At 47.7% G+C, this 26030-nt stretch overlaps 2 protein-coding genes across 3 annotated transcripts in view; one reads left to right on the top strand and one right to left on the bottom strand.

Moving 5' to 3' along the window:
* LOC144504346 (uncharacterized) overlaps positions 1-13334 on the top strand; it is a 118569-nt gene extending 105235 nt beyond the window's left edge. Inside the window, exons 31-32 of the mRNA XM_078229525.1 lie at positions 4840-4893; positions 6512-13334. Coding sequence (XP_078085651.1) covers positions 4840-4893; positions 6512-6581 — 124 coding nt within the window. The 3' untranslated portion in view covers positions 6582-13334. The remainder of the gene's footprint in view (positions 1-4839; positions 4894-6511) is intronic.
* A 124-nt stretch (positions 13335-13458) lies between these two features.
* Positions 13459-26030, bottom strand: part of zftraf1 (zinc finger TRAF-type containing 1) — a 141840-nt gene continuing 129268 nt past the window's right edge. For both annotated transcript variants that reach the window (XM_078230350.1, XM_078230359.1), the window contains one exon: positions 13459-15972. In XM_078230350.1, the coding sequence (XP_078086476.1) occupies positions 15581-15972 (392 nt within the window). In that variant the 3' untranslated portion in view covers positions 13459-15580. The remainder of the gene's footprint in view (positions 15973-26030) is intronic.

Genomic DNA, 26030 nt, shown 5'->3' with positions numbered 1-26030 from the left:
TATATCGTCTCTCACTGCCACCCTGATGTTATCTTTAATTAACAGAGCTACCCCACCTCCTTTTCCTTCCTGTCGATCCTTCCGAAATGACTGATACCCCTGGATATTCAGTTCCCAGTCCTGGTCACCCTGCAGCCACGTTTCTGTAATGGCCACTAGATCATACCCATTTGTACTGATTTGTGCCATCAACTCATTCACTTTGTTTCGAATGCTACGTGCATTCAGGTAAAGTGTCTTTATGCTAGCCTTTATATGGACCTTATGGGCATAGAGAGATATGGGCCAAATGCGGGCAATTGGGACTAGTTTAGTGGTTAAAAAAAGGGCAGCATGGACAAGTTGGGCCGAAGGGCCTGTTTCCATGCTGTAAACTTCTGACTCTGTATAGGTTATGTGCATTGGCCATGGGAAGTTAGCCCTTAGTGTCCAAAGATGTGTAGGTTAAGTGGTGGATTGGTGATGCTAAACGTGTGGGGTTATAGCCATGGGCGGGGGTGTTCGATCTGGATAAGATACTCTGTCAGAGAGTTAATGGTGACTTAATAATCCAAATGGCCTCCTTCTGCACGCGAGGGATGGTATGGATTCTGCACTGTAAGGACTCTATAACAGCAAGCTTTTTTTCCTGCTCTGCACATTGCAAGTTATTTTAACCTATAATGATAATTCCCTCTCTTTATATGTTAGTCTATCCCAAGATGCATCAGTTCCTTTGTAACGTTATGAATGAAGGCATGGAGTTCCCCAGCAAATTTTTCTGGCATAACTGTTTTATCAAAGAGCCAGTACAGGCTCTTTGTAAGGATTCTAGGATCCCGAATGCTGTTTTCTTTTTAAAAAAAGCAAAGAATTCCCAAGTCGTCTCGCCAGTCAGATGATTTCAGTAAATTCACCCGAATCTTCTGTTTCTGTGTTTAAATCGACAGTGAGAATTCTGAGAGAGAATTCTGGTCTGTTTGTTGTTTACATGTTATTCCAATATTCAGGCGGGGGGGGGGGGGGGTGGTGTTCACTGGATTGATTGATTCCAGAGATGAGGGGTTTGTCGTAGGAAGAGAGATTGAACAGTTTAGGCCAAAACTCTCTGGAATTTTAGAAGAATGAGGGGAGATCAAATTGTGGTTTACAAGATGATGAAAGATATGGATAAAATAGACATGGAGCGGATGCTTCCTGTTGTGGGGCATTCTAGGTCCTCGGCTGGAGTGTTGTCTTCAGTTCAGGACACCACACTTGAGGAAGGATGTGACAGCAGACACAACTTTACAGCTAACGCAGCACTCACTGAAATGTGGTCGCTATTGTAACAGCAAGCTCCCATAGACCCAGAGAAAGGTTACAGTGCAGAATGAGGCCATTCAGCCCATCGGGTTTGCATCGGCCAAAAGAGAGGATAAAGAAACTAGCCGCTGACTTTAATCCCATTCCCCAGCTCCTGCTCCGTGCCTCGCAGGTTAATCCCATTCCCCAGCTCCTGCTCCGTGCCTCACAGGTTAATCCCATTCCCCAGCTCCTGCTCCGTGCCTCACAGGTTAATCCCATTCCCCAGCTCCTGCTCCGTGCCTCACAGGTTAATCCCATTCCCCAGCTCCTGCTCCGTGCCTCACAGGTTAATCCCATTCTCCAGCTCCTGCTCCGTGCCTCGCAGGTTCCAGCCCCTCAGACACAGATCCAGCTACATTTTCAATGAATCGAGTGTTTCTTCCTCAGTCACCGACTCGGGCCGTGAATCGCAGACACCCAGCACCCTCTGGGTGAAAGGGTTTTCCTCATGTCCCCTCTAATCATCTACCAATCACCTTAAATCTCTGCCCCCTGGTAATTCCCCCTCAGCCCGGGGGAAACAGGCCTGTCCTGTCCACCCTGTCTGGCACCCTCAATATTTTGTACACCTCAATTAGGTCATAGAATCATTCAGTGGAGAAGAGGCCCTTTGGCCCATCGAGTCTGCACCGTCACATTAGAAACACCCCTTAGGTTACCCCTCAGCCCCCTCTGTTCTGAGGAAAACAACCCCAGCCTATCCAATCTCTCTTCACAGCTGCAGTTTTCAAGTCCTGGCAACATTCTTGTAAATCTCTGCACCCTTTCCAAAGCAGTTATGTCCTTCCTGTAATGTGGTGACCAGAACTGCACACAATACTCCAGTTCTGCCCTAACCAGTGTTTTAAACAGTTCCAGCATTCCATCCCTGCTTTTGTATTAAATACTTCACTCAATAAAGGAAAGTATTCCATATATTTCTTTGTCCGCCTGTCCTGCCACCTGCAGGGATCTGTGGACATGCATTCCGAGGCCTCTCACTTCCCTGACCTCCCTCGATATCTTCCTGTTAATTGAGAATTCCCTTGCTTTATTTGCCCTCCCCAAATGCACCCACTGACGTGTGTCTGGATTAAATCCCATTTGCCACCTCTCTGTTCACAAGTAGCAGTTTGATAATAACCAGGGAACCTGCTTTTGTCATGTTGATTGAGGAATAAATATTAGCCAGGACACCGGGGAGAATTCCCTTGCTCCTCTTCCCAATGGTGCCATGGGATCTTTTACATCCAGTCAAAGAGTCAGAGGGAGCCCTGGGTTCATGTCACGTTGGAAAGGCAGCAATCCTGCCTGCGCGGGCTGTGCCCCTTGGCGTGGACTGCATGGTGCCCCCTGGGTCCCCCCGGCGCGGTGCCCCCTGGCCCCCCCCGGTGCAGTGCCCCCTGGGTCCCCCGGCGCGGTGCCCCCTGCCCCCCCCCGGTGCAGTGCCCCCTGGCCCCCCCCGGCACGGCGCCCCCTGGGTCCCCCGGTGCAGTGCCCCCTGGCCCCCCCCGGTGCAGTGCCCCCTGGCCCCCCCCGGTGCAGTGCCCCCTGGCCCCCCCCGGTGCAGTGCCCCCTGGCCCCCCCCGGTGCAGTGCCCCCTGGCCCCCCCGGCGCGGTGCCCCCTGGGTCCCCCGGTGCAGTGCCCCCTGGCCCCCCCCGGTGCAGTGCCCCCTGGCCCCCCCCGGTGCAGTGCCCCCTGGCCCCCCCCGGTGCAGTGCCCCCTGGCCCCCCCCGGTGCAGTGCCCCCTGGCCCCCCCCGGTGCAGTGCCCCCTGGCCCCCCCCGGTGCAGTGCCCCCTGGCCCCCCCGGCGCGGTGCCCCCTGGGTCCCCCGGTGCAGTGCCCCCTGGCCCCCCCCGGTGCAGTGCCCCCTGGCCCCCCCCGGTGCAGTGCCCCCTGGCCCCCCCCGGTGCAGTGCCCCCTGGCCCCCCCGGCGCGGTGCCCCCTGGGTCCCCCGGCGCGGTGCCCCCTGGCCCCCCCGGCGCGGTGCCCCCTGGCCCCCCCCGGTGCAGTGCCCCCTGGCCCCCCCCGGTGCAGTGCCCCCTGGCCCCCCCCGGCGCGGCGCCCCCTGGGTCCCCCGGCGCGGTGCCCCCTGGCCCCCCCCGGCGCGGTGCCCCCTGGCCCCCCCGGCGCGGTGCCCCCTGGCCCCCCCCGGTGCAGTGCCCCCTGGCACCCCCGGCGCAGTGCCCCCTGGGTCCCCCCCGGCGCAGTGCCCCCTGGCCCCCCCGGCGCAGTGCCCCCTGGCCCCCCCGGCGCGGTGCCCCCTGGGTCCCCCCCGGTGCGGCGCCCCCTGGGTCCCCCGGTGCAGTGCCCCCTGGCCCCCCCGGCGCGGTGCCCCCTGGGTCCCCCCGGCACGGTGCCCCCTGGCCCCCCCGGCGCAGTGCCCCCTGGCCCCCCCGGCGCAGCGCCCCCTGGGTCCCCCGGCACGGCGCCCCCTGCAGTGGAGTGGCAGCCTAGATTTTTGTGCTCTGGAATTGAACCCATTCTGACATTGAGGCCTGGCAGACATTTCTAGGATTGCAGCTTGCAATGTTTCTCCATGGAGTGTGAAGGTTAAGGGGAAGTTTATTGGAGATGGGTTTTGATCGAGTAAATATTGAGGAATTGCCGCCACTGGCTGGAGGGTCGGTTACCGGAGGGACACAGATTTCAGGTGATTGGCAACAAGTGTGGAAGCAAATTCAAGAATTTTCAAAAGGGAAGAAATTGAAGAAATATTTGAAGGGAAAAGTTCACCGAGCTTTGGGGGGATGTAAGCAGGAGAGTTCTTTCAAAGAGCCAGCATGGGCACAATGGGCCGAATGGCTGCCTCTTGGGGTTTACTATTCTTCATTCTTTCATGGGCTGAGGCTGTCACTGGCTGGGCCAACGTTTGTCGCCCATTCCTAATTGTCCTTGGACTGAGCCCCTCACTCGGCCATTTCAGAGGGCAGTTACAAATCAATCACATTGCTGTGGCTCTGGAGTCATGTCGGCCAGACCGGGTAAGGACGGCAGATTTCCTTCCCTAAAGGACATCAGTGAAATAGATGGTGGATGGAATGGTTTCTGCTGTCAAACCTTCATACACTGAGGATGACATCAGGGTGACACGAATAAGTTTAAAGTTTATTTATTAGTCACAAGTAAGGTTTACATTAACACTGCAACAAAGTTGCTCTGAAATCCCCTAGTTGCCACACTCCGGCGCCTGTTCGGGTACACTGAGGGAGAATTTAGCATGGCCGGTGTACCTAACCAGCACGTCTGGTGATTTGGTGGGAACCAAATCATGTTTTAGACTCTGCGATGCCTGCCACAGTCAGATAGCCAGCCAATGCTGGCAGCTTTGGACCCACAGATCTGGTCACCTTTCCCAAGGGGAGGGTTGCTCGTTTTAGGAGAATCCACAGCCCAGGCAGTTTGCTACCCTCGAGGGAATGGGAAGTGAAGGGATGGGGGGAGTGAGGCTGAATGTGGGAGTGGGCTGATACTGGGACCTTGCTGCTCTGTGTGTTCCTCTGTTTACAACAGCTCTACCTTGTTTTTCTCAGGAAGGAGAAGCGAGACAAGCAGGGCACGAGCTTCTCGGAGGATTGGGTTGACGGGTAAGGTACTCACTGACTATATCGAGGGGTACAAACCCCCAACATCACCCGACCATATCGAGGGGTATAAACCCCCAACATCATCCTGAGGCCAACTGAGGATTGCTGCACTTTCCTTCCTGAGCCCCCTCCCCTCCCTCGGGCTGGGAAACATGATCCCCATTCCCCCCCAAGCCAGGCACAGATTTCACTCTTTCTGCCCTGAAAGAGGTCAGGGATCAATAAAGCAGAAAATGTGAAATCTGGAGTAAAAAGCTAATAACGGGCTTAGATTTTTCTTGTGTCTTTTGTACCCGTGGGACATCCCAAAACAATTTACATCCAATGGAATATTCTAGAAAAGTGTAGTTGCTGTTGTAATGTAGGAAACAGCCCAGATAATTTGTGTAGATCAAGGTTCCACACAATGTGAGAATGACCAAGAATCACAGAATCCCTACAGTGCAGAAGGAGGCCATTCAGCCCATCGAGTCTGAACCAACCACAATCCCACCCAGGCCCTATCCCCATAACCCCATGTATTTACCCTGCTAATCCCCCTGACACAAGGGTCAATTTAGCACGGCCAATCCACCTAACCTGCACATCTTTGGACTGTGGGAGGAAACCGAAGCACCCGGCGGAAACCCACACAGACACGGGGAGAACATGCAAACTCTACACAGACAGTGACCCAAGCCGGGATTCAAACCCGGGTCCCTGGCGCTGTGAGGCAGCAGTGCTACCCACCGTGTCACTGTGCCACCCGAGATCAGACGAATAAATATTGATCAGGAAATGGCCAACTTCCCTACTATTTAAAATATTGTCTGTGGGATTGTTACAGCCAGCGTCACGCTACTGACACACATGCAGCATTCCCTTGGTACTGACCCTCTGACAGTCCGGCATTCCCTCAGTACTAACCCTCTGACAGTGCAGCACTCCCTCAGTACTGACCCTCTTGACAGTCCGGCACTCCCTCAGTACTGACCCTCTGACAGTGCAGCACTCCCTCAGTACTGACCCTCTGACAGTGCGGCACTCCCTCAGTACTGACCCTCTGACAGTGCGGCACTCCCTCAGTACTGACCCTCTGACAGTGCGGCACTCCCTCAGTACTGACCCTCTGACAGTGCGGCACTCCCTCAGTACTGACCCTCTGACAGTGCGGCACTCCCTCAGTACTGACCCTCTGACAGTGCGGCACTCCCTCAGTACTGACCCTCTGACAGTGCGGCACTCCCTCAGTACTGACCCTCTGACAGTGCGGCACTCCCTCAGTACTGACCCTCTGACAGTGCAGCACTCCCTCAGCACTGAGCCTCTGACAGTGCGGCACTCCCTCAGTACTGACCCTCTGACAGTGCGGCACTAGTTTGCTACTGACTCTCGGTGTTGGCTCTGGATTTTTCAGCCTGGATTATTTGCTGGAGTTCCTGTAACTAATTTGAGTTCCTGAGGTTTGGACTCACGGACAAGAGGTGAACTCTCCACTTTGTCCCTGGTGGGTTTATTAATGGCAAGATTTCTGATCCTGGGATTAGGCACTGGACGGGGATCAGGCTGAGGTTACTTAAGGAGCCATGAACGTGATGTGAGGATTTGCAGCATTTCCTGAATTTATTTCTCTCTGCAGATCCGAACCCCCTGTGTTAAAGCAGGAAATGATGGAAAATCCCAAGAGTGGGGAGTTTAAGAATCATTGACGGGATATTGGATACGGACTGTTGTTCAGACTGGCTGCTGGCCTGAATGTCTGCCAGATATCAGCTTTGCTGCATTTGACCTCTCCAAGTTGCCACTATATGACCATTGCATTCCACAGGCTCTGGGTAGAGACATCACTGAGGCAGGCTTGAGGGATCTTTATTTACTGTGTACCCAGCTATGTCCTCCCACACCCTGGAGCACTCGGTGCTGAGAATGGGAAAATTCCTGCTGCCTCGCCTCTATTTCCTGAGTTGAAATTTGTGGAAAGTTTCTCGACTGGATCCATTGCTGACCAACAAGAGTATTTGACTGAGAGTGTGGATGGGGAGGCTGTGCTCTTTTGAGCTGTGGTTTATACCATGATTAGGAACGTTTGAATATATGCAGAGTGCTGGGGGGCTTGGAAACGTTCAGCCCAGCTAACAATCATTTAAAACTGCATAAAATATATACACTGCTGAACTCTCCCAACTCCAGGAGGGGCAATGGTTGCACTGCTGCCTCACAGCGCCAGGGACTCGGGTTCGATTCCGGCCTCAGGTCACTGTCAGTGTGGAGTTTGCACGTTCTCCCTGTGTGTGTTTCCTCCGGGTGCTCTGGTTTCCTCCCACAGTCCAAAGATGTGCGGGTTAGGTTGATTGGCTATGCTAAATTGACCCTAGTGTCAAGGTTTGGAAAGGTAAATGTGTGGGGTTACGGGAATAGGGCCTGGATGGGACTGTGGCCGGTACAGACTCGATGGGCTGAATGGTTTCTTTCTGGACTGCAGAGAATCTATGGAATCTATCTATGGAAACTTGCAAATCTCAGATTTCTGAAATTGTTTAGTTTCCACGTCCTGTTAAGAGTTTGCAGCGTCCTGCCTGTCTTGTTCATGTTTGTGCCTCCTGGTGGGGTTGCGTGTATGATTGTGTTGACTGAAGAGAGTTGGGAGTTACACTGACATTCTTTGCACTATTCTGGCACTCTTTACTTTGTTGGTATCCTGCTGATTCATTGCCATTGTTTAAGGTTCGGGAATTATTATTGCAATAATTGTTGCTACTTATTCTGGTTTATGCGTTACCCTGTATCACTGCCAGATGGGAATTGTGAGAATTTATTGAAAGATTATCTCCTGCATTTTGTTTCTTTTATATATATATACACATAAATCTGTTTACGCTTTACACTTTGTGGTCAGAATCGTGAATTGCATTTGAGATGTTTGTACAAAGTTAGGAACAGGAGGCCATTCAGCCTCTTGAGCCCGTTCTGTTTGACTATTTAATCTGGCCATTGGCTGATCTGTATTTTGACTCTATTTGCCTACCATGATGCCATACCCTCCTTCCAAGCATTTACCCACTTGCTCTTAAGAGTTATAATTAGGCCTGATTTTCCACAGCTTTCTGGGCGTTCCAGATTTTCACTCCATTTTGTGTGGACATCACCCTTGAACAGCATCGCTCTAGTTTTATGCCCCTCCCTGTTTTGGATTACCCCCTCCCCACCCCACACACAGCAAATGATATCTTGTCATCTCCCCCATCAACTGTTAATCATCTTAAACAGCTTGAATAGACCACACCTTGCTCTCTACATTCTAGAGATTAAATTAATCTGAAACTTTTATCTGAAATTTTTATAAATGACTTGGAGGAGGGGGCTGAAGGGTGGATCAGTAAATTTGCTGATGACACCAAGATTGGTGGAGTAGTGGATGAGGTGGAGGGCTGTTGTAGGCTGCAAAGAAATATAGATAGGATGCAGAGCTGGGCTGAAAAACGACAAATGGAGTTTAACCCTGACAAATGCAAGGTGATTCATTTTGGTAGGACAAATTTAAATGTGGATTACAGGGTCAAAGGTAGGGTTCTGAAGAATGTGGAGGAACAGAGAGATCTTGGGGTTCATATCCATAGATCTCTGAAGGTTGCCACTCAAGTGGAGAGCCGTGAAGAAGGCCTATAGTGTGTTGGCGTTCATTAACAGGGGGTTTGAGTTTAAGAGCCGTGGGGTTATGCTGCAACTGTACAGGACCTTGGTGAGACCGCATTTGGAATATTGTGTGCAGTTCTGGTCACCTCACTACAAGAAGGATGTGGAGACACTGGAAAGAGTGCAAAGGAGATTTACCAGGATGCTGCCTGGTTTGGAGGGTTGGTCTTATGAGGAAAGGTTGAGGGAACTTGGGCTTTTCTCTTTGGAGCGGAGGAGGTTGAGAGGAGACTTGATAGAGGTTTATAAGATGATGAGGGGGATAGATAGAGTGAACGTTCAAAGACTATTTCCTCGGGTGAATGGAGCGGTAACTAGGGGGCATAACTATAGGGTTCATGGTGGGAGATATAGGAAGGATGTCCGAGGTAGGTTCTTTACGCAGAGAGTGGTTGGGGTGTGGAATGGACTGCCTGCAGGGATAGTGGAGTCAGAAACTTTAGGAACATTTAAGAAGCTATTGGATAGGCACATGGAGTACTTCGGGATGATAGGGAGGAAATAGCTTGATCTGGGTTTCAGACAAAGCTCGGCACAACATCGTGGGCCGAAGGGCCTGTTCTGTGCTGTACTATTCTATGTAACTTGGTGTCATAATGTACTGAGATTCTGGGTGAGCTTCTCAATTTGCTGCTTGCCTCGAGACTTGCCTGGTTTTCCCCCCTTCCCCCAGATGTTTGTGTACTGGGAGAGTCCAGTGATCTGGCGCAGAAATCACAACACAAAAAAATGGCTGAGGTCCATTCCATTCACCTTCTGCCTCTTCTGATGCAATGATAATTGAGATGTCAACTGATCATACTGATCAATCTCAATCAGTGAGTCTGTGACAGACCCAAGCACGAGGTATGAGGAAAACCCCTAGTGCTGGAGATTTGAGAATCATAAATCCATAAACTTGTTCCTTCCTGAGGGACATTCCTCCATATAGATTGAGTCATAGAGGTTTATAGCATGGAAACAGGCCTTTTGGTCCAACTTGTCCATGTCACCCAGTTTTTACCACTAAGCCAGTTCCAATTGCCTGCATTTGGCCCATATCCTTCCAAATCCATGCCACCCATGTAAGTGCCTAAATGTTTTTGAAAAGACAAAATTGTACCCGCCTCTACTACTACCTCTGACAGCTCGTTCCAGACACTCACCACCCTCTGTGAAAAAATTGCCCCTCTGGACTCTTATATCTCTCCCCTCACACCTTAAACCTATGCCCTCTGCTTTTAGACTCCCCTACCTTTGGGAAAAGATGTTGACTATCTAGCTGATCTATGTTCCTCATTACTTTATAGACCTCTATAAGATCACCCCCAAATCTCCTACACTCTAGAAAAATAAGTCTCAGTCTATTCAGCCTCTCCTTATTACTCAAACCATCAAGTCCTGGTAGCATCTGAGTACATCTTTTCTGCACTCTTCTGGATGTAAAGTCTTTATAGAAAGCCCTTTGTCCCACTCATGTTCTCTAACTTCTGGATCTCTCTCCGCATCACCCTGGGTTTTAAGGCAAGGTGGGGCAAACTAAATGTGTTCAGGCTGAAAGATCTGAGGAGGACTTGACTGCTAAAGGTTCTCAGCTAGTTTTGGGTGTTTTATCCAGATGTTAATTGGATAATCAACTGCAGAGACTTCACAGCAATCCCTAATTCTCCCTCAGTACTGACCCTGCACCCACTTTTCAGGGTGCAGCTCATAAGGAGCTCAAACACCGCATGGACTTGAATGTCCTGTTTCTGTGTGGATGTAACCTAATTCCATGTAACTTCATCAGAGGTTTCATCGCTGGTTCCATTCCTTTGCATTGTTGTAAGTAGGAGTGAAATTAGCACACAGGTGAATGTTATGAGTGATAAACATTGGTGGGAGGACATCACTGAGGGCAGTGGTATCTTTGGGCAAACACGTACAGTGAATTTATAAGAAATTGGTATTTATCTCGAAATTGTGTTGGGTGCAGATAACTGCACTTGTATCATCCTTCCAGCAGGGTCGTGTTACAAAGCTTCGTGTTTATATTTCTCAGGGGCATTGCATGCTTCATCACAGACAATAAATTCTATTCATGAAGTGCCCTCAATGACTGCTGTTAGAAGATGCCAGTTATTTGCAGTAAAGAGTAGTTCATCTCTTGGATAAGAGATAAATTGTAGCTAGGGCACTCAGTTTCTCCTCTTCCAGTAGAGGCCCCGGAATCTATTAGTCACCTGAGAGGGCAGAAAGGGCCTTAGTTTAATGCCTTGTTTGAAAGCTGGCATCTGCAATAATGCACACACAGGAGCCACAAAAGCAGTTGCCATGCTTTCCCCTATGGTGTGATGTTTCTCAGCTGGCCTGCTGAGTTGGATCAATGGTAAAGGTTTTCTGACACGATTGCAATAAGAACAATTTACTTCCCATTCTCATTGTTTCCCAGTTGTAAGAAAAAGGTTTTAAAATGATGAAGGAATGGTTTGATAGGCTAGATGTGGAGAAATGATTTCCACTTACTTGCAGATGAGTCGAAAACACAGGGACAACAAAATGAGATAGTCGCTGACAGATAAGGAAGGAATTCAATTTTTTTTTACACAAGGAAATGTTGGATGTGTCACTCACTACCGGCCTTTTGATGTACTGAAGGGGAATTTGATGCTGATATGATCCAATGTTGATCTGGTGAAGACATTCCAATCCCCACCTTACTGCGTCAGAGTGAGATCTTACCTGTCACTCAGTAGATGTATCAGTCGAAGTGAAACACTTTAAAACACCCGCATCAATGTATAGTCAAAAAGTAAACAAGAAAATGCTGGAAACACTGCAGGTTAGGCAACATCTGTGGAGCAGCTCAAGTCCAGCTCGATGAATAAGAAGGTCTCTCTCCACAGATGGAGTGCTTCCAGCATTGTTTTTATTTCAGACTGGCAGCATCGTCACTATTTTGCAAGGTGTGAAGATAACGGGGTGCCTTCACCCTTTCTTTAAATACTGTTTGTAAGAATTAGAATTTACAGGATAGTAGCAGGTGTTTGGCCCAACAGGTCTCCATGCTGCGCACAAACCTCCTCCCACCCTCTGTCATTTCTCCTCTATCAGCATTTCCTTCTCGTCTTTTCTCCCTTGTGTTTCTCTGGAATCCGGCTCAAGGTATTTATATGGTGTTCGTCTCAACTACTCTTCGTCGTTGCCAGTTCCACATTCTCACCACACTGCGGTAGTTTCTCCTTAATTGCTGATAGGATTTATTAGTCACTCTTCTCCCATGCAAGTGGAGAAATCTTTTCTACTTTCACCCTATCAAACTTTCATAATTATAAAGACTTGTTTGGCAAGAGCTATTCGACAGTCAACAAGACCCATGGACAGAGGGGCTGAGTGAATGGAGAAGCAAAGCTCATACAGGCAAAAAATTTGTTTAGTTTCTTGCCGGTGGGAAATGCTTGGGGGCGGGGGGAGGTTGAGATTTAACCTGAAGGTCGTCTCTGTAAATGGATAGAAAATGGCCACTTTTGCAACTTTCTGTTCTGTTTTCTGTCGCGGGTTAGATATTAAAGCTTAACTTGCCTTTCCTGCTCCCATGTCCAGCCTTCAAGGCAGAGGGAAGAGTTGTGAGTGTTCTTTAAAAGGTGAGCAGTGGATAAGAGGAGACTGCCTTTAGGTCAGTAGGAACCACTGAACCCCACTCCAATCAGTCACGTGACATCAGGCTGTGAATTCTGGGTTAGTATCAATTGGGATACTCTCATCTGGTGAGTGGGTGAGCCATCAGCATCCCCCCCCCGCCCCCATTGTATGGGCTGTGGAAGCCAAGAAACGCCCAATGTTGTGGACCTGAACCTGTTCCCACCCCAGTCATTAGTTGGGAGAAAGAGGGTGACAGCCCATGGAAAGAGCAGTGTTGTGGTGGCCTGCCAGATTGTTAATCAGCCTGTGAATCTTTTCTATGCTCCACAAGAAGAAAGTAAACACAGGGAAACAGGATTACTATTTCTTGTGATCCTAAAGATGCACAGGCCCTGAACAGTGGCTGGGGGAGCAATGCATGATCTGTTCCCACTGACTGTAGATTACCATTATTGCTCAAGGTGGGACCAACCTTAGGTCATAAACTGGCAGCTCACCACTACCTTCCCCAGGGCAACTCAATAAACGCCAGCAATGCTCACATCCTAAGAATCAAAAAAATCTTAATTGATGGCAGACAGGTATCTCTCTCACTCAGGGCACAGTGTCTCTTAATTAATAAATAAAAGCAAATTACTGCGGATGCTGGAATCCGAAACCAAAAGAGGAAACGCTGGAAAATCTCAGCAGGTCTGGCAGCATCTGTAAGGAGAGAAAAGAGCTGATGTTTCGAGTCCAGATGACTCAAAGGGTCATCTGAACTTGAAATGTCAGCTCTTTTCTCTCCTTACAGATGCCGTCAGACCTGCTGAGATTTTCCAGCAGTTTCTCTTTTGGTCTCTTAATTAATCTTGTTCATGGTGACACATCAGTGCATTTTGTTCTTGTCTATCACAATTTGGCCAAACTCTGTAGTTAACTGGAGAAGTATATCTGCCTATGTTGTGATGGAACCTTCCTCTGCAAACTCCAGTAACTCTTAGGCTGAACAATAGGGTCACCAAACAATAGGGAAATTGAGCACCTTCTGTCAATATTTGGTGGGGATTTGGTTGGGAAAGGTGGGTTGGAAGCAAAGTGACACAACAGTGCCAGACTGCGACTGCAGGCACCAAGTGCAGAGAGAAGCAAAGATATACATAAAAGTGCAAATATATAAAAAGGCTCCAAAATAAACAATTAAAAAGAGTCAAGGGGCTGTTAAACCAAGTAACCAGAAAATTCAGTGCACAAATTGTACACTTGATTGGTTTTCACACTGTCTAAATGTAGGCTGAGTGATTTATACACCAGTGCGAATTATAATCTAGATTTTATGGTTTTTGAACTATACAGTACAAGTGGGTACAGAAAATAAATGGTAAGAACTGACAATATCATTTTGGTACCAGACAAAACCCCAAAAGCCTAAGTTGCATTTGTTTCACTAATCCTTCGGAGTTCCTGTTCATTCAGCAGGACGAGGGTTAACAGGGCCAGTTAAACCCATCTGTTGTGCAAGTGTATACAGTTCCAGTTTAATCAGCAGGATATAGGAGGGTTAAAGTGCTAGTCACAACAGTAGTTCCATTAATCATATGGAGGTGGTTTATTTCAGCATGGCGAGCAGTCTCTCACTGTGTAACTGTATAGAGGTGATGTTTATTCAGGGTAAAGCTGTGCCACTTATGGAGTTGTGTTTCATTCTGGACAAGAGTTACTTGTTGTGTAACCATATAGAGTTGCTGTTTATTCAGCAAGGTAAGGATTGGTCTTTTTAAATGTATGGAATTGCAGTGACTTAAGGAGCCATCTATTTATTACCTTGCATGGGATCCAGAGACTGGGACAGATTCAATCTGAACAATGCAGCATGTGGGGCGAGTGGAGCTGAGGACGGTGTGGTGCAGTGATCTCTGTTCACTGCTGGTTTCCTACGACTGATCTGCTGCTCTCTGAAACAATGTACTGGGCTGGGCCATGCCACTCAAAGGGGTTTTTCAGTTTTCTTACCCCCCCCTCCCCCCCCCAATCCGTCTTCCCAATAAATCCACAGATTTTAAAATTATTCCCAATCATCTCTGCCAGCTCTCTGAGCCTGAGGGGTTGTGAGCAACTCCTGCAGCAACTGTCAGTCTCCTGTCTGGTGAAGATCTTGGCCTCTGCCTTTGTCTCCTCTTCAGCTACACGAGCAGAATGTTACGTTAAATATGATAAAATGTGGTGAGTTAAAAAATACGGTTAAGATAAATGTACAAACATAACTGGGATTCTCTGTTCACTTTCCCTGCAAACCTCCAACTCTCTCTCGTTCTCATACTATTTTCTCTCTCGCGCCTCTTGTGCCCTGACATTCATTTAGATTTTAATTCTTACATATTTACCAGCAGAATGAAAACAAAAACTATAAACGGAAAACTCAAGGGAGAGTTAACGGTGCTCTTTGGTTGCAGTGTAGGAATGTGTGACTGCAACCAATGAAGGATGGATGGTTAGCTGGCTGACTGGCTCCTCAGGATAAATGTGCAGCCTCCCTCACTTCCTAATGATCGAGAAGGAGCAGGCTCTTCATGCTTTGCACAGTAGCCCACCCCAATGTCCCTGTGCCCCGTTGAGTCTGTCTTTCTCGAAAACACTGTTTGGACAACCCTCTTCCGAGCTGAATGCACACAACTAGGTGAGCTGCTGGTTGTTTATCCATCAGCCTGTCCCACCACCACTGCCCTGCCACAGATAGGGGACAGCGTGATCCTCCTACCGGACTCTGGATCACCAGACGGTGCTGCGATGCACACCAACTGAGCAGGAGTTTGGACTGGAGATTAGTTAAGGGGGAAGGGGTGTTACAAGAAGTTCCAACTACCTCATTAAATAACTTACTACACTTTCATAAACAAATAGGCAATCTGACCAAAGAAAATAATGAGCAAGTATAACAGATGAAATAGTGGGTGTGACAGAGGGACAAAGTGTGGCATCTTGGCACCTACTGGTGAGCAGAGCTTGTCCATGGACTGGGCTCAATGCACAGGCAGACAGTGACCATTCAGCACTGCTTAAATAATTCTAATAGCAGCTACTGAACTTGGACACTTCTTATTTCTCTCCCCCACCCCCAGTTCCCCCTCCCTCCCTCCCTCCCCCCCCCCCCCCACCCCGGTTATAACCATTATATGAGAGGCTTCTGAACAAAACCGCTCAGTTGTGACAGTCCCGGGTTGTTACGGCCACATGCGCTTAGTAGATATTTTGTTTGTCTCTTGTTTATTTTCTTCCTTTTCAAATAATTCTGCTTTTTTTAAACTATTGACTGATGTCGCTGGCTTTTTCGAGGTACTATGGTTCAGTGGTGCTCACTCCATTCTGATGTGTCTTTCTGTTTTCCCCCCTCCCCCCCACCCCCATCTACACTCACTCTCCTCAGCCCCACCCCCCTCTACTTCTGTATCTGAAATATAAAGAGCCTCAGGTTAATGTTTTTGGCCGCTAGCAGTTTGTTGCATTCGACAGAGTCTATGATAGGCAGCGGCATGTAGTCTGTTTCATTGTTCTCATTGGTGAAGGCGAAGTGGTAGATGACGGGGTTAATTTTGACATCATCATAGGGACCCTTCAGGAGAAGGAAGGAGCACTCCATCGGGGAGTTGACCTTGCTCTTCAGGATGAGTTGGAATGACAGGGTGCGCTTGCAGGACAGGTTGGGGTTGCGCTCAGAGTCGTTGACCCGTGCCTTCAGGACCCACGTCTGGTTGAGCACTGTGAACCTTGGGGTCTCGTAGTAGAGTCTGGTGATGAAGTCATCCGTTCGATAAGGCCTGAACTGAACTTCTGAAAAAGAGACAGAGAGAGAAGAAACAAATCACAGAATCACAAAACACCATCTGTTTCTCTAACCCACATGATGTGGAGATGCCGGCATTGGACTGGGGTAAACACAGTAAGAGTTTTAACAACACCAGGTTAAAGTCCAACAGGTTTATTTGGTAGCAAATACCATTAGCTTTCGGAGCGCTGCTCCTTCGTCAGATGGAGTGGAAATCCCACTCCAATATCCTACTTGCTGCTACGTTAAGGAACTTGGCCGGGGAGGGACTGGAGCCTCAAGCAGCTGACCCCGGGTACAAGCTAGAACCTTGTAAAAGGGAGGTAAAAAAAATGTGAGGAAAAAGCCAAATGGTTTTGTAAGGTGACTGCTTTCAGCTCCCAGGCAGTGTGTGCAGGAGGGGACTGTCTTTCTGGTTGGCAGTGACTAGTGGTGTACCTCAGGGATCAGCGTTGGGACTGCAATTGTTTACAATTTACATAGATGATTTGGAGTTGGGGACCATGTGTAGTGTGTCAAAGTTTGCAGATGACACGAAGATGAATGGCAGAGCAAAGTGTGCAGAGGACACAAAGTCAGCAAAGGGATATAGATAGTTTAAGTGAGTGGGCAGATGGAGTACAATGTTGGTAAATGTAGGAATAACAGAAAAATGGACTATTATTTAAATGGCAAAAAATTGCAGCATGCTGCTGTGCAGAGGGACCTGGATGTCTTTGTGCATGAATCACAAAAAGTTGGTTTGCAGGTGCAGCAGATATTTAAGAAGGCAAATAGAATTTTGTTCTTCATTGCTAGAGGAATGGACTTTAAAAACAGCGAGGTTATGGGGGGTGGCATTGTTGGTCAGGGAAAATGTTACAGCGGTACTCAGGCAGGATAGATTAGGGAGCTTGTCTACAGAGGCCCTATGGGTGGAGCTGAGAAACAGGAAAGGTATGACCACATTAATGGGGTTGTATTATAGACCACCCAATAGTCAGCGAGAATTGGAGGAGCAAATCAGCAGAGAGATAGCAGACAACTGCAAGAAACACAAAGTTGTGATAGTAGGGGATTTTAATTTTCCACATATAGATTGGGACTCGCATACTGTTAAAGGTTTAGACGGGGTAGAGTTTGTAAAATGTGTTCAGGAAAATTTTCTACATCAGTATATAGAGGTGCCAACTAGAGAGGATGCGAAATTGGATCTCCTATTGGGAAATGAGTTAGGGCAGGTGATGGATGTGAGTGTGAGGGAACACTTTGGATCCAGTGATCATAATGCCATTAGTTTCAACCTGATCATGGATAAGGATAGATCTGGTCCTCGGGTTGAAGTTCTGAACTGGAAAAAGGCCAAATTTGATTAAATGAGAAGGGATCTGGGAAGTGTGGATTGGCACAGGCTGTTCTCTGGTAAGGATGTAAATGGAAAGTAGGAGACCTTCAAAGGAGAAATTTTGAGAGTGCAGAGTTTGTATGTTCCTGTCAGGATTAAAGGCAAAGTGAATAGGAATAAGGAACCTTGGTTCTCGAGGGAGGTTATAACACTGATTAAGAGGAAGAGAGAGTTGTATGAAATGTACAGGCAGCAAGGAACAGATTAGATGCTCGAGGAGTATAAAAAGTGCAAGAAGCTACTTAAGAGGGAAATCAGGAGGGCTAAAAGACATGAGGTTGCTTTGGCAGACAAGAGTGAAGGAAAATCCAAAGAGCTTCTGGAGGACAAGAGGGGGGATTTAATAGTGGGAAATGGGGAAAAGGCTGAAACTTTAAATAAGTTTTTTGTGTCGGTCTTCACGGTGGAAGACACAAATAGTTTACCGAATATTAACGATAGAGGGTTGGTAGGAGGAGAGGTACTCAATACAATTAATGTTACCAGGGAGGCAGTGCTTGGTAGACTAACGGGACTGAAGGTGGACAAGTCCCCGGGCCCGGATGGAATGCATCCCAGGGTACTGAAAGAAATGTCAGAGGTAATAGCGGATGCGTTAGTGGTTATTTATCAAAATTCGTTGGATTCTGGGGTAGTGCCGGCGGTTTGGAAAACGGCTAATGTTACGCCGCTGTTTAAAAAAGGAAATAGACAAAAGGCGGGTAACTACAGGCCGGTTAGCTTAAAGTCTGTAGTTGGGAAAATGCTGGAATCCATCATTAAAGAAGAAATAGCAGGCCATCTGGATAAGAATGGTTCGATTAAGCAGACGCAGCATGGATTCATGAGGGGAAAGTCGTGCTTGACGAACTTGTTGGATTTTTATGAAGATGTGACTAGTGCGGTTGACAGAGGGGAACCGGTGGATGCGGTGTTTATGGATTTCCAAAAGGCGTTTGATAAGGTGCCTCACAAAAGGTTGCTGAAGAAGATTGGGTCACACGGAGTTGGGGCTAGGGTGTTAGCGTGGATTGGGGATTGGCTATCCGACAGGAAGCAGAGAGTCGGAATTAATGGGTGCTTTTCTGGTTGGCGGATGGTAACTAGTGGCGTGCCGCAGGGATCGGTACTGGGGCCTCAACTATTTACCATTTATATAAACGATCTGAAGGAGGGGACTGAGTGTAGGGTAACAAAATTTGCAGACGACACAAAGATAAATGGAAAAGTGAATTGTGTGGAGGGCATAGAAGGTCTGCAGAGAGATTTGGACAGGCTGAGTGAGTGGGCGAGGATCTGGCAGATGGAGTATAACGTTAACAAATGCGAGGTTATTCACTTTGGAAGAAATAATAGCAAATTGGATTATTATCTAAATGGAAAGAAATTACAACATGCTGCTGTGCAGAGGGACCTGGGGGTCCTTGTGCATGAGACGCAAAAACCCAGTCTGCAGGTACAACAGGTGATCAAGAAGGCAAATGGGATGTTGGCCTATATCGCAAGGGGGATAGAATATAAAAGCAGAGATGTCTTGCTGCATCTGTACAGGGCATTGGTGAGGCCGCAGCTGGAATACTGTGTGCAGTATTGGTCCCCTTATTTGCGGAAGGATATATTGGCCTTGGAGGGAGTGCAGAGAAGGTTCACCAGGTTGATACCAGAGATGAGGGGTGTTGATTATGAGGAGAGACTGAGCAGATTGGGTTTGTATTCATTGGAATTTAGAAGGCTGAGGGGGAATCTTATAGAGACCTATAAGATAATGAAGGGGCTGGATAGGGTAGAGATGGAGAGATTCTTTCCACTCAGAAAGGAAACTAGAACTAGAGGGCACAGCCTCAAAATAAAGGGGGGTCAGTTTAGGACAGAGTTGAGGAGGAACTTCTTCTCTCAGAGGGCGGTGAATCTCTGGAATTCTCTGCCCACTGAAGTGATGGAGGCTACCTCGTTGAATATGTTTAAATCACGGATAGATGGTTTCCTGATCGGTAAGGGAATTAGGGGTTATAGGGATCAGGCGGGTAAGTGGAACTGATCCACTTCAGATCAGCCATGATCTTACTGAATGGCGGGGCAGGCTCGAGGGGCTAGATGGCCTACTCCTGCTCCTATTTCTTATGTTCTTATGTTCTATAGGTATGTTAGGAGCAAAAGGATAGTGAGGGATAAAATTGGTCCTCTTGAAGACCAGAGTGGTAGACTGTGTATGGAACCAAAAGAAATGGGGGAGATACTAAATGGTTTTTTGCATCCGTATTTACTGAGGAAACGGGCATGGAGTCTACGGAAATAGGGCAAACAGGTAGGGAGGTCATGGAACCTTTACAGATTAAAGGGGAGGAGGTGCTTGCTGTCTTGAGGCAAATCAGAGTGGATAAATCCCCAGGACCAGACAGGGTATTCCCACGGACCTTGAGGGAAACTAGTGTTGAACTTGCAGGGGGCCTGGCAGACATATTTAAAATGTCAGTATTCACGGGGGAGGTGCCGGATGATTGGAGGGTGGCTCATGTTGTTCCGTTGTTTAAAAAAGGTTCCAAAAGAAATCCGGGAAACTATAGGCCAGTAAGTTTGACGTCGGTGGTGGGCAAGTTATTGGAAGGTGTGATAAGGGATAGGATCTACAAATATTTGGATAGACAGGGACTTATTAGGGAGAGTCAACATGGCTTTGTGCGTGGTAGGTCATGTTTGACCAATCTATTAGAGTTTTTTGAGGAGGTTACCAGAAAAGTGGATGAAGGGAAGGCGGTGGATGTTGTCTACCTGGATTTCAGCAAGGCCTTTGACAAGGTCCCTCATGGGAGGTTAGTTAGGAAGGTTCAGTCTCTGGGTATACATGGGGAGGTAGTAAATTGGATTCGACACTGGCTCAATGGAAGAAGCCAGAGTGGTTGTGGAGGATTGCTTCTCTGAGTGGAGGCCTGTGACGAGAAAAACTTGGACGGGTTCATGGATGAGAGGGGTGTGGAGGGATATGGTCCAAGTGCAGGTCAGTGAGACTAGGCAAAAAATGGTTTGGCACAGACAAGAAGGGCCAAAAGGCCTGTTTCTGAGCTGTAATTTTCTATGGTTCTATGTTACAGCTGTATAAGGTGCTGGTGAGGCCACACCTGGAGTACTGTGTACAGTTTTGGTCTCCTTACTTGAGAAAGGATATACTGGCACTGGAAGGGGTACAGAGGAGATTTACTAGGTTGATTCCAGAGTTGAGAGGGTTGGCTTATGAGGAGAGACTGAGTAGACTGGGACTATACTCTTTGGAATTCAGAAGAATGAGGGGAGATCTTATAGAAACATATAGGATTACGAAGGGAATAGATAAGATAGAAGCAGGGAGGTTGTTTCCACTGGTGGGTGAAACTAGAACTAGGGGGAATAGCCTCAAAATAAGGGAGAGCAGATTTAGGACTGAGTTGAGGAGGAACTTCTTCACACAAAGGGTTGTGAATCTGTGGAATTCCCTGCCCAGTGAAGCAGTTGAGGCTACCTCATTGAATGTTTTTAAGGCAAGGATAGATACATTTATGAACAGTAAAGGAATTAAGGGTTATGGTGAGCGGGCGGGTCAGTGGAGCTTTGTCCACGAAAAGGTCAGCCATGATCTTATTGACTGGTGGAGCAGGCTCGAGGGGCCAGATGCCCTACTCCTGCTCCTAGTTCTTATGTTCTTATGACTGCCCAGCGTGGGGGAGACCTGGAAGGAGGCTGCAGCTCAACCCAAGATCCAGAGATCAGCAAAGAACCTTAGTGAGTGTGGGTGGGGGCTTTACCATGCCATTAAAAAATAACCCAAGATTATTTTGTACATCAAAACAGAACCTTTAAAAAAAACAGCAAAATACTGCGGGATGCTGGAAATCTGAAATAAAAACCGAAAATGCTGGAAATATTCGGCAGGTCTGGCAGCATCTGTGGAGAGAAAAACAGAGTTAACGTTTCGTGTCCGTATGACTTTTCTTCGGAACTTCAAAGAAGTTATATTGGATTTGAAACGTTAGCTCAACTTTCAAAATATCATTTTTCGTTAATGGGCACCAACAAACATTGCATAATTATGTAAGAAGCAAAGTATAAGAAGCATCCATAAACAGACCATGTATACAATCTGCTGTCGTGACCCCACACTAAAGCTCCTGCGTACCTATTATGTCCCATGGTCACACAGAAAGAGGCCAGTGTGTGCTGCTTAGTTTTTGTCTTGTCATTCCAGGCAGCCTATTCTCCACACCGCCCATCCACTCAACCTCTGCCCTGATCCACACGAGGCATAGGAACAAGGGGAGGCTCTTCAGCCCCTCAAGCCTGAATGTGATTATGGCTGAAATATGACCCAACTTGCCTTTGCCCCATTTCCCTTCAAATCTTTATTAACAAAAATCAATCTCAGTTTTAAAATTAACAACTGGTTTACCATCTAGTTTTCAGAAGAGAGTTCTAAACTTTCGTCTTTTGTGTGTAGAACGGTTTCCTAATTTCACTCCTGGAAAGCTTGCCTCTAATTTTTAAACTATGCCCCCTAGGCCTCGACTCTCCAACCAGCAAAATAGTTAACCTGCCCTATCTGCATCAAATCACCTCTTAATCTTCTCTATTACTATCCTCCCCATCTCTATCAATATCCCCCCCATCTCTATTAATATATCCTCCCCATCTCATTTCTTTCCCCACCACTAGGCTGCAATTTAGTGGGTTTCAGTTTAGGTTGGAAGGAACAGGGCAGGGATATTTTGTGTTAAATTCTATCCTGCATCTCCCACACTCCCTCTTCATCAATGTACTGACTGAGTAGTTGGGCTGTAAAGAATGAGGAAGATCTCAGATCTCTTTCCTATTTATTGATCTGAGCACAGGATAAGGTTCCCAGTGGTTGATACTCACCACTCATGTTCGGTTGTTGAGTGGATGTAGCAGTGGGAACTCACTACGCACTACCAGCAAGAGTTTGACACCTTCAGAAAGTTTCCTCCCACCACCTTAAACTTTTCCCTCCTCAGTGACACAACAGGACAGTATTGAAGAATGTAAGTAAAGTTGAAGAAGGTCACTAAAGGCAGACAGTTACACAAAATGGCAGATCCAGCCCGGCTTGTACTGACCGGTTTGTTATTTTAAAACAAGCAGTGAACGGAGATACCTTCCATTTAACCCTTTCCCTCGTTTACCTCTTGCCCCTTTGATGCTTTCACCACACACATTCACCAATCAAAGTAAAATGACAAGGCAGACCATGGATGTTGATGATCCTGCCTCCATGAGAATGAGAGAAATAGAAAGAGGAGGAAAGAATCACAGAATTGTTACAGCGCAGGAGGCCATTCGGCCCATTGTGTCTGCACTGACTCCAAATGAGCAATTTCCTCAGTGCCATTCTCGCACCTTCTCCCCATAACCCTGCACATTCTCCCTTTTCACCTAACAGTCTAATTCCTTCCAATGCCTGGATTAAACCCACTTCTACCAGTGAAATCTCACCTCAGCCTTAAACAGTCTCAACCTCTCCAGTCTATCTTCAGAACTGAAGTTCCTCATCCCTGGAACTATTCTCGTCAATCTTTTCTGCGCTCTTTCTCCAACGCCTTCACATTTTTCCTAAAGTGCGGAGGCCAGAACTGTACACGATATTCCAGCGGAGGCCAAACCAGTGGGTGGAATTTCCCCCCCAAAAATTCTAAATGTCAAATTTGTGTGAAAACTGGAGTAATTCACACTTTTTTTCAGTGGGAGTTCAGAGAAGAATCTCCCACATTCTGTGCACTGCAGAGGCCCCCAGCGTGAATATCATTAAATTTCAGGAAGGGTGGGTGGGGCTTATTCCCACTGGAGAGGCTAAAATCAGCATGCTGAGCGGACTACTGTGCATGCGCCAATCTGTCAGTGCCGAGAGCGGCGTATACGCAATGGCCCCGCACTGACAGCCTCCTTCTTGGAGCGAGCCAGCCCCATGATCCCCGCAACACCGGCCCTGCAAATCCACCACCCCAACCCCCCACCCCCGTAACCCGATCACTGGTTCCCCAAGCAGCTCCGACCATTCACCCCCGGCCCATCATCTCTCCAGCTTCCCCCCAGTAGTTCCGACCTCCCCCCCCCCCCCCCCCCCACACACCCCCGCCATCTCTCCAGCTCTCTTTTCCCCCCCCCCCCCCCCCCTTCCCCGATTGCTGGTCTCCCTCATTCTCCAAACAATCCTGAGTGGCAGCGGGACCCCTGGAGAGGCCAGGGCCCAGAGAGTTCAGTTCCAGCTCCCTCTGTTGTGCCCTTTAATTTAAATTGTCTCTCTATATTCTTTCTACCAAATTGAATCACCTCACATTAGTCCACATTAAACTCTATCTGCCACCCATTCCACCAACTTCTTTATGTCCTTTTGAAATTCTACACTGTTCCCCCTCCGTCCACAATGCGTCCAAGCTTTGTACTATTTGCAAATTTTGAAACAGTTCCCTGTACATCAAAGTCTAGAGAATATATATCAGGAAAAACTAGGCTTCTGAGGAATTCCCCTCAAAACCTTTGTCCCGGCTGAAAAACATCCATGAACCACTACTCTTGGTTTCCTGTCACTCAGACTATTCCGTATCCATGTTGCTGCTGTCCTTTTATTCCATCAGCTTCTCTCAAGTCTTTGTGTGGCGCTGTATCGAACGCCTTTTAGAAGTCTAGGGGTACACCACATCAACAGAATTTCCCTCCTCTAAAAGCTGCAGTCAGTTAGTTTAACTTCCCCTTAAGCAATCCATGCTAGATCTCCTTCATTAACCTGCATCTGTGCACCAAGCTATTAATTTTGTTCCAAATGATTGATTCTGAAGCTTCCCCAGCACTGAAGTTAAACTGATTGGTCTGTAACTGCAGGGCTTATCTTTACAGTTTTTCAGAACAAGGAGCTTGGTCTTTTCTCCTTGGAGAGACATCGGATGAGAGGAGACCTAATAGAGGTGTATAAGATGCTGAGAGGCATAGATTGGGTGGACTCTCAGAGGCTTTTTCCCAGGATGGAAATGGCTGCTACGAGAGGACACAGGTTTAAGGTGCTGGGGGGTAGGTACAGGGGAGATGTTAGGGATAAGTTTTTCACACAGAGGGTGGTGGGCGAGTGGAATCGGTTGCCGTCAGTGGTGGTGGAGGCAAACTCGATAGGGTCTTTTAAGAGACTCCTGGATGAGTACATGGGACTTAATAGGATGGTGGGTTATAGGTAGGCCTAAAAGGTAGGGATATGTTCGGCACAACTTGTGGGGCCGAAGGGCCTGTTTTGTGCTGTAGTTTTCTATGTTTCTAAGGGTGTAATGTTTGCAACTCTCCAGTCCTCTGGCACTACCCCTGAGTCTCGGGAAGATTGAAAGATTATGGCCAGTGTCTCTGCAATTTCCACTCTCACTTCCCTCAGTCCCCTTGGATGTATCTCATCTGGTCCTGATGTTTCATCCACTTTAAAAACAGGCAACCTATCCAATAACTCCTCCTCATTAATTTTAAACCCTTCTACTGCCTGAATTATTTACCACCTTCTCTTCAACCTTGACAGAGAGCCCCAGGTAACATTTGGAGTAAAATGAAAGAATATGAGTTTATATCCATCACCCTCATGGAGTGAAGCGAGTTCCTGATCTTGGCTGTAAGTTCGATAGGAGGTGTTGAGCCAAGGTGGCAGTTAGTCACCTGGTGGCAAAGATGGGCAGGAAGCTGGGGCCAAACCACCTGACCACCCACCCAGTCTGAAGAAAAGCTGGAGCCTGATGTACAATGAGCTAAAATGTGGAGGAATGGAAATAGCAACAGGTGGAGGCCATTCTGCCCGATGGAACGGAATGGTTTGGCCATTTAATTAGATTATGGCTGATCTGCATCTCAACCTCATTTACTTGCCTTTGTTTATTCACTTTTGAGGGATTACAAAACTGAAAAACATCCATGAACCACTACTCTTGGTTTCCTGTCACTCAGACTATGGACTCAGGAATGGACTGCCTGCAGTGATAGTGGAGTCAGACACTTGAGGAACATTTAAGCGGTTATTGGATAGGCACATGGAGCACACCAGGATGATAGGGAGTGGGATAGCTTGATCTTGGTTTCAGATAAAGCTCGGCACAACATCGTGGGCCGAAGGGCCTGTTCTGTGCTGTACTGTTCTAAATTAGTTGAAAAGGGTTTGCCGTGACTAAGCTGTGTTGGCTTTTTTCAATTGATCCACATTTTTAAAATTCAATCTTGGGATGTGAGTGTCTTTGGCAAGTCCAACATTCATTGCCTAACCCTAACATCCCCTTAAGAAGGTATCTTGAACCGCTGCAGTTATGTGGTGCAGGTACATCCATAGGGCTGTTCAGGAGGGAGTTCCAGGATTTTGACCCAGTGACAGTGAAGGAACGGCATTATATTTCCAAGTCAGGATGGTGAGTGTCTTGGAGGGGAGGTTGCAGGTGGTGGTGTTCCCGCGTGTCTCCTGCCCTTGTCCTTCTAGCTGATACAGGGTTTTGACAGTACTATCTATCACAAGAGGTTTGGCAAGTTGCTGCAGTGCATCTTGTAGATGTTTGACACTGTGCTGCCACTGTGCACCAGTAGTGGAGAGAGTGAATGTTGAAGGTGGTGGATAGGGTGTCTATTAAGCAAGTTGTCTTTGCTTCATATCTCTCAATATTCTCATCAAATAACAATTATAAAAATTTCAACTAACCCTCAGCATCC

The sequence above is a fragment of the Mustelus asterias genome, chromosome 2, assembly GCF_964213995.1.
Source record: "Mustelus asterias chromosome 2, sMusAst1.hap1.1, whole genome shotgun sequence".
Classification (NCBI taxonomy): Eukaryota; Metazoa; Chordata; class Chondrichthyes; order Carcharhiniformes; family Triakidae; genus Mustelus; species Mustelus asterias.
Note: the sequence above shows the minus strand (reverse complement) of the source record. Positions and strands in the feature narration are given on the sequence as shown.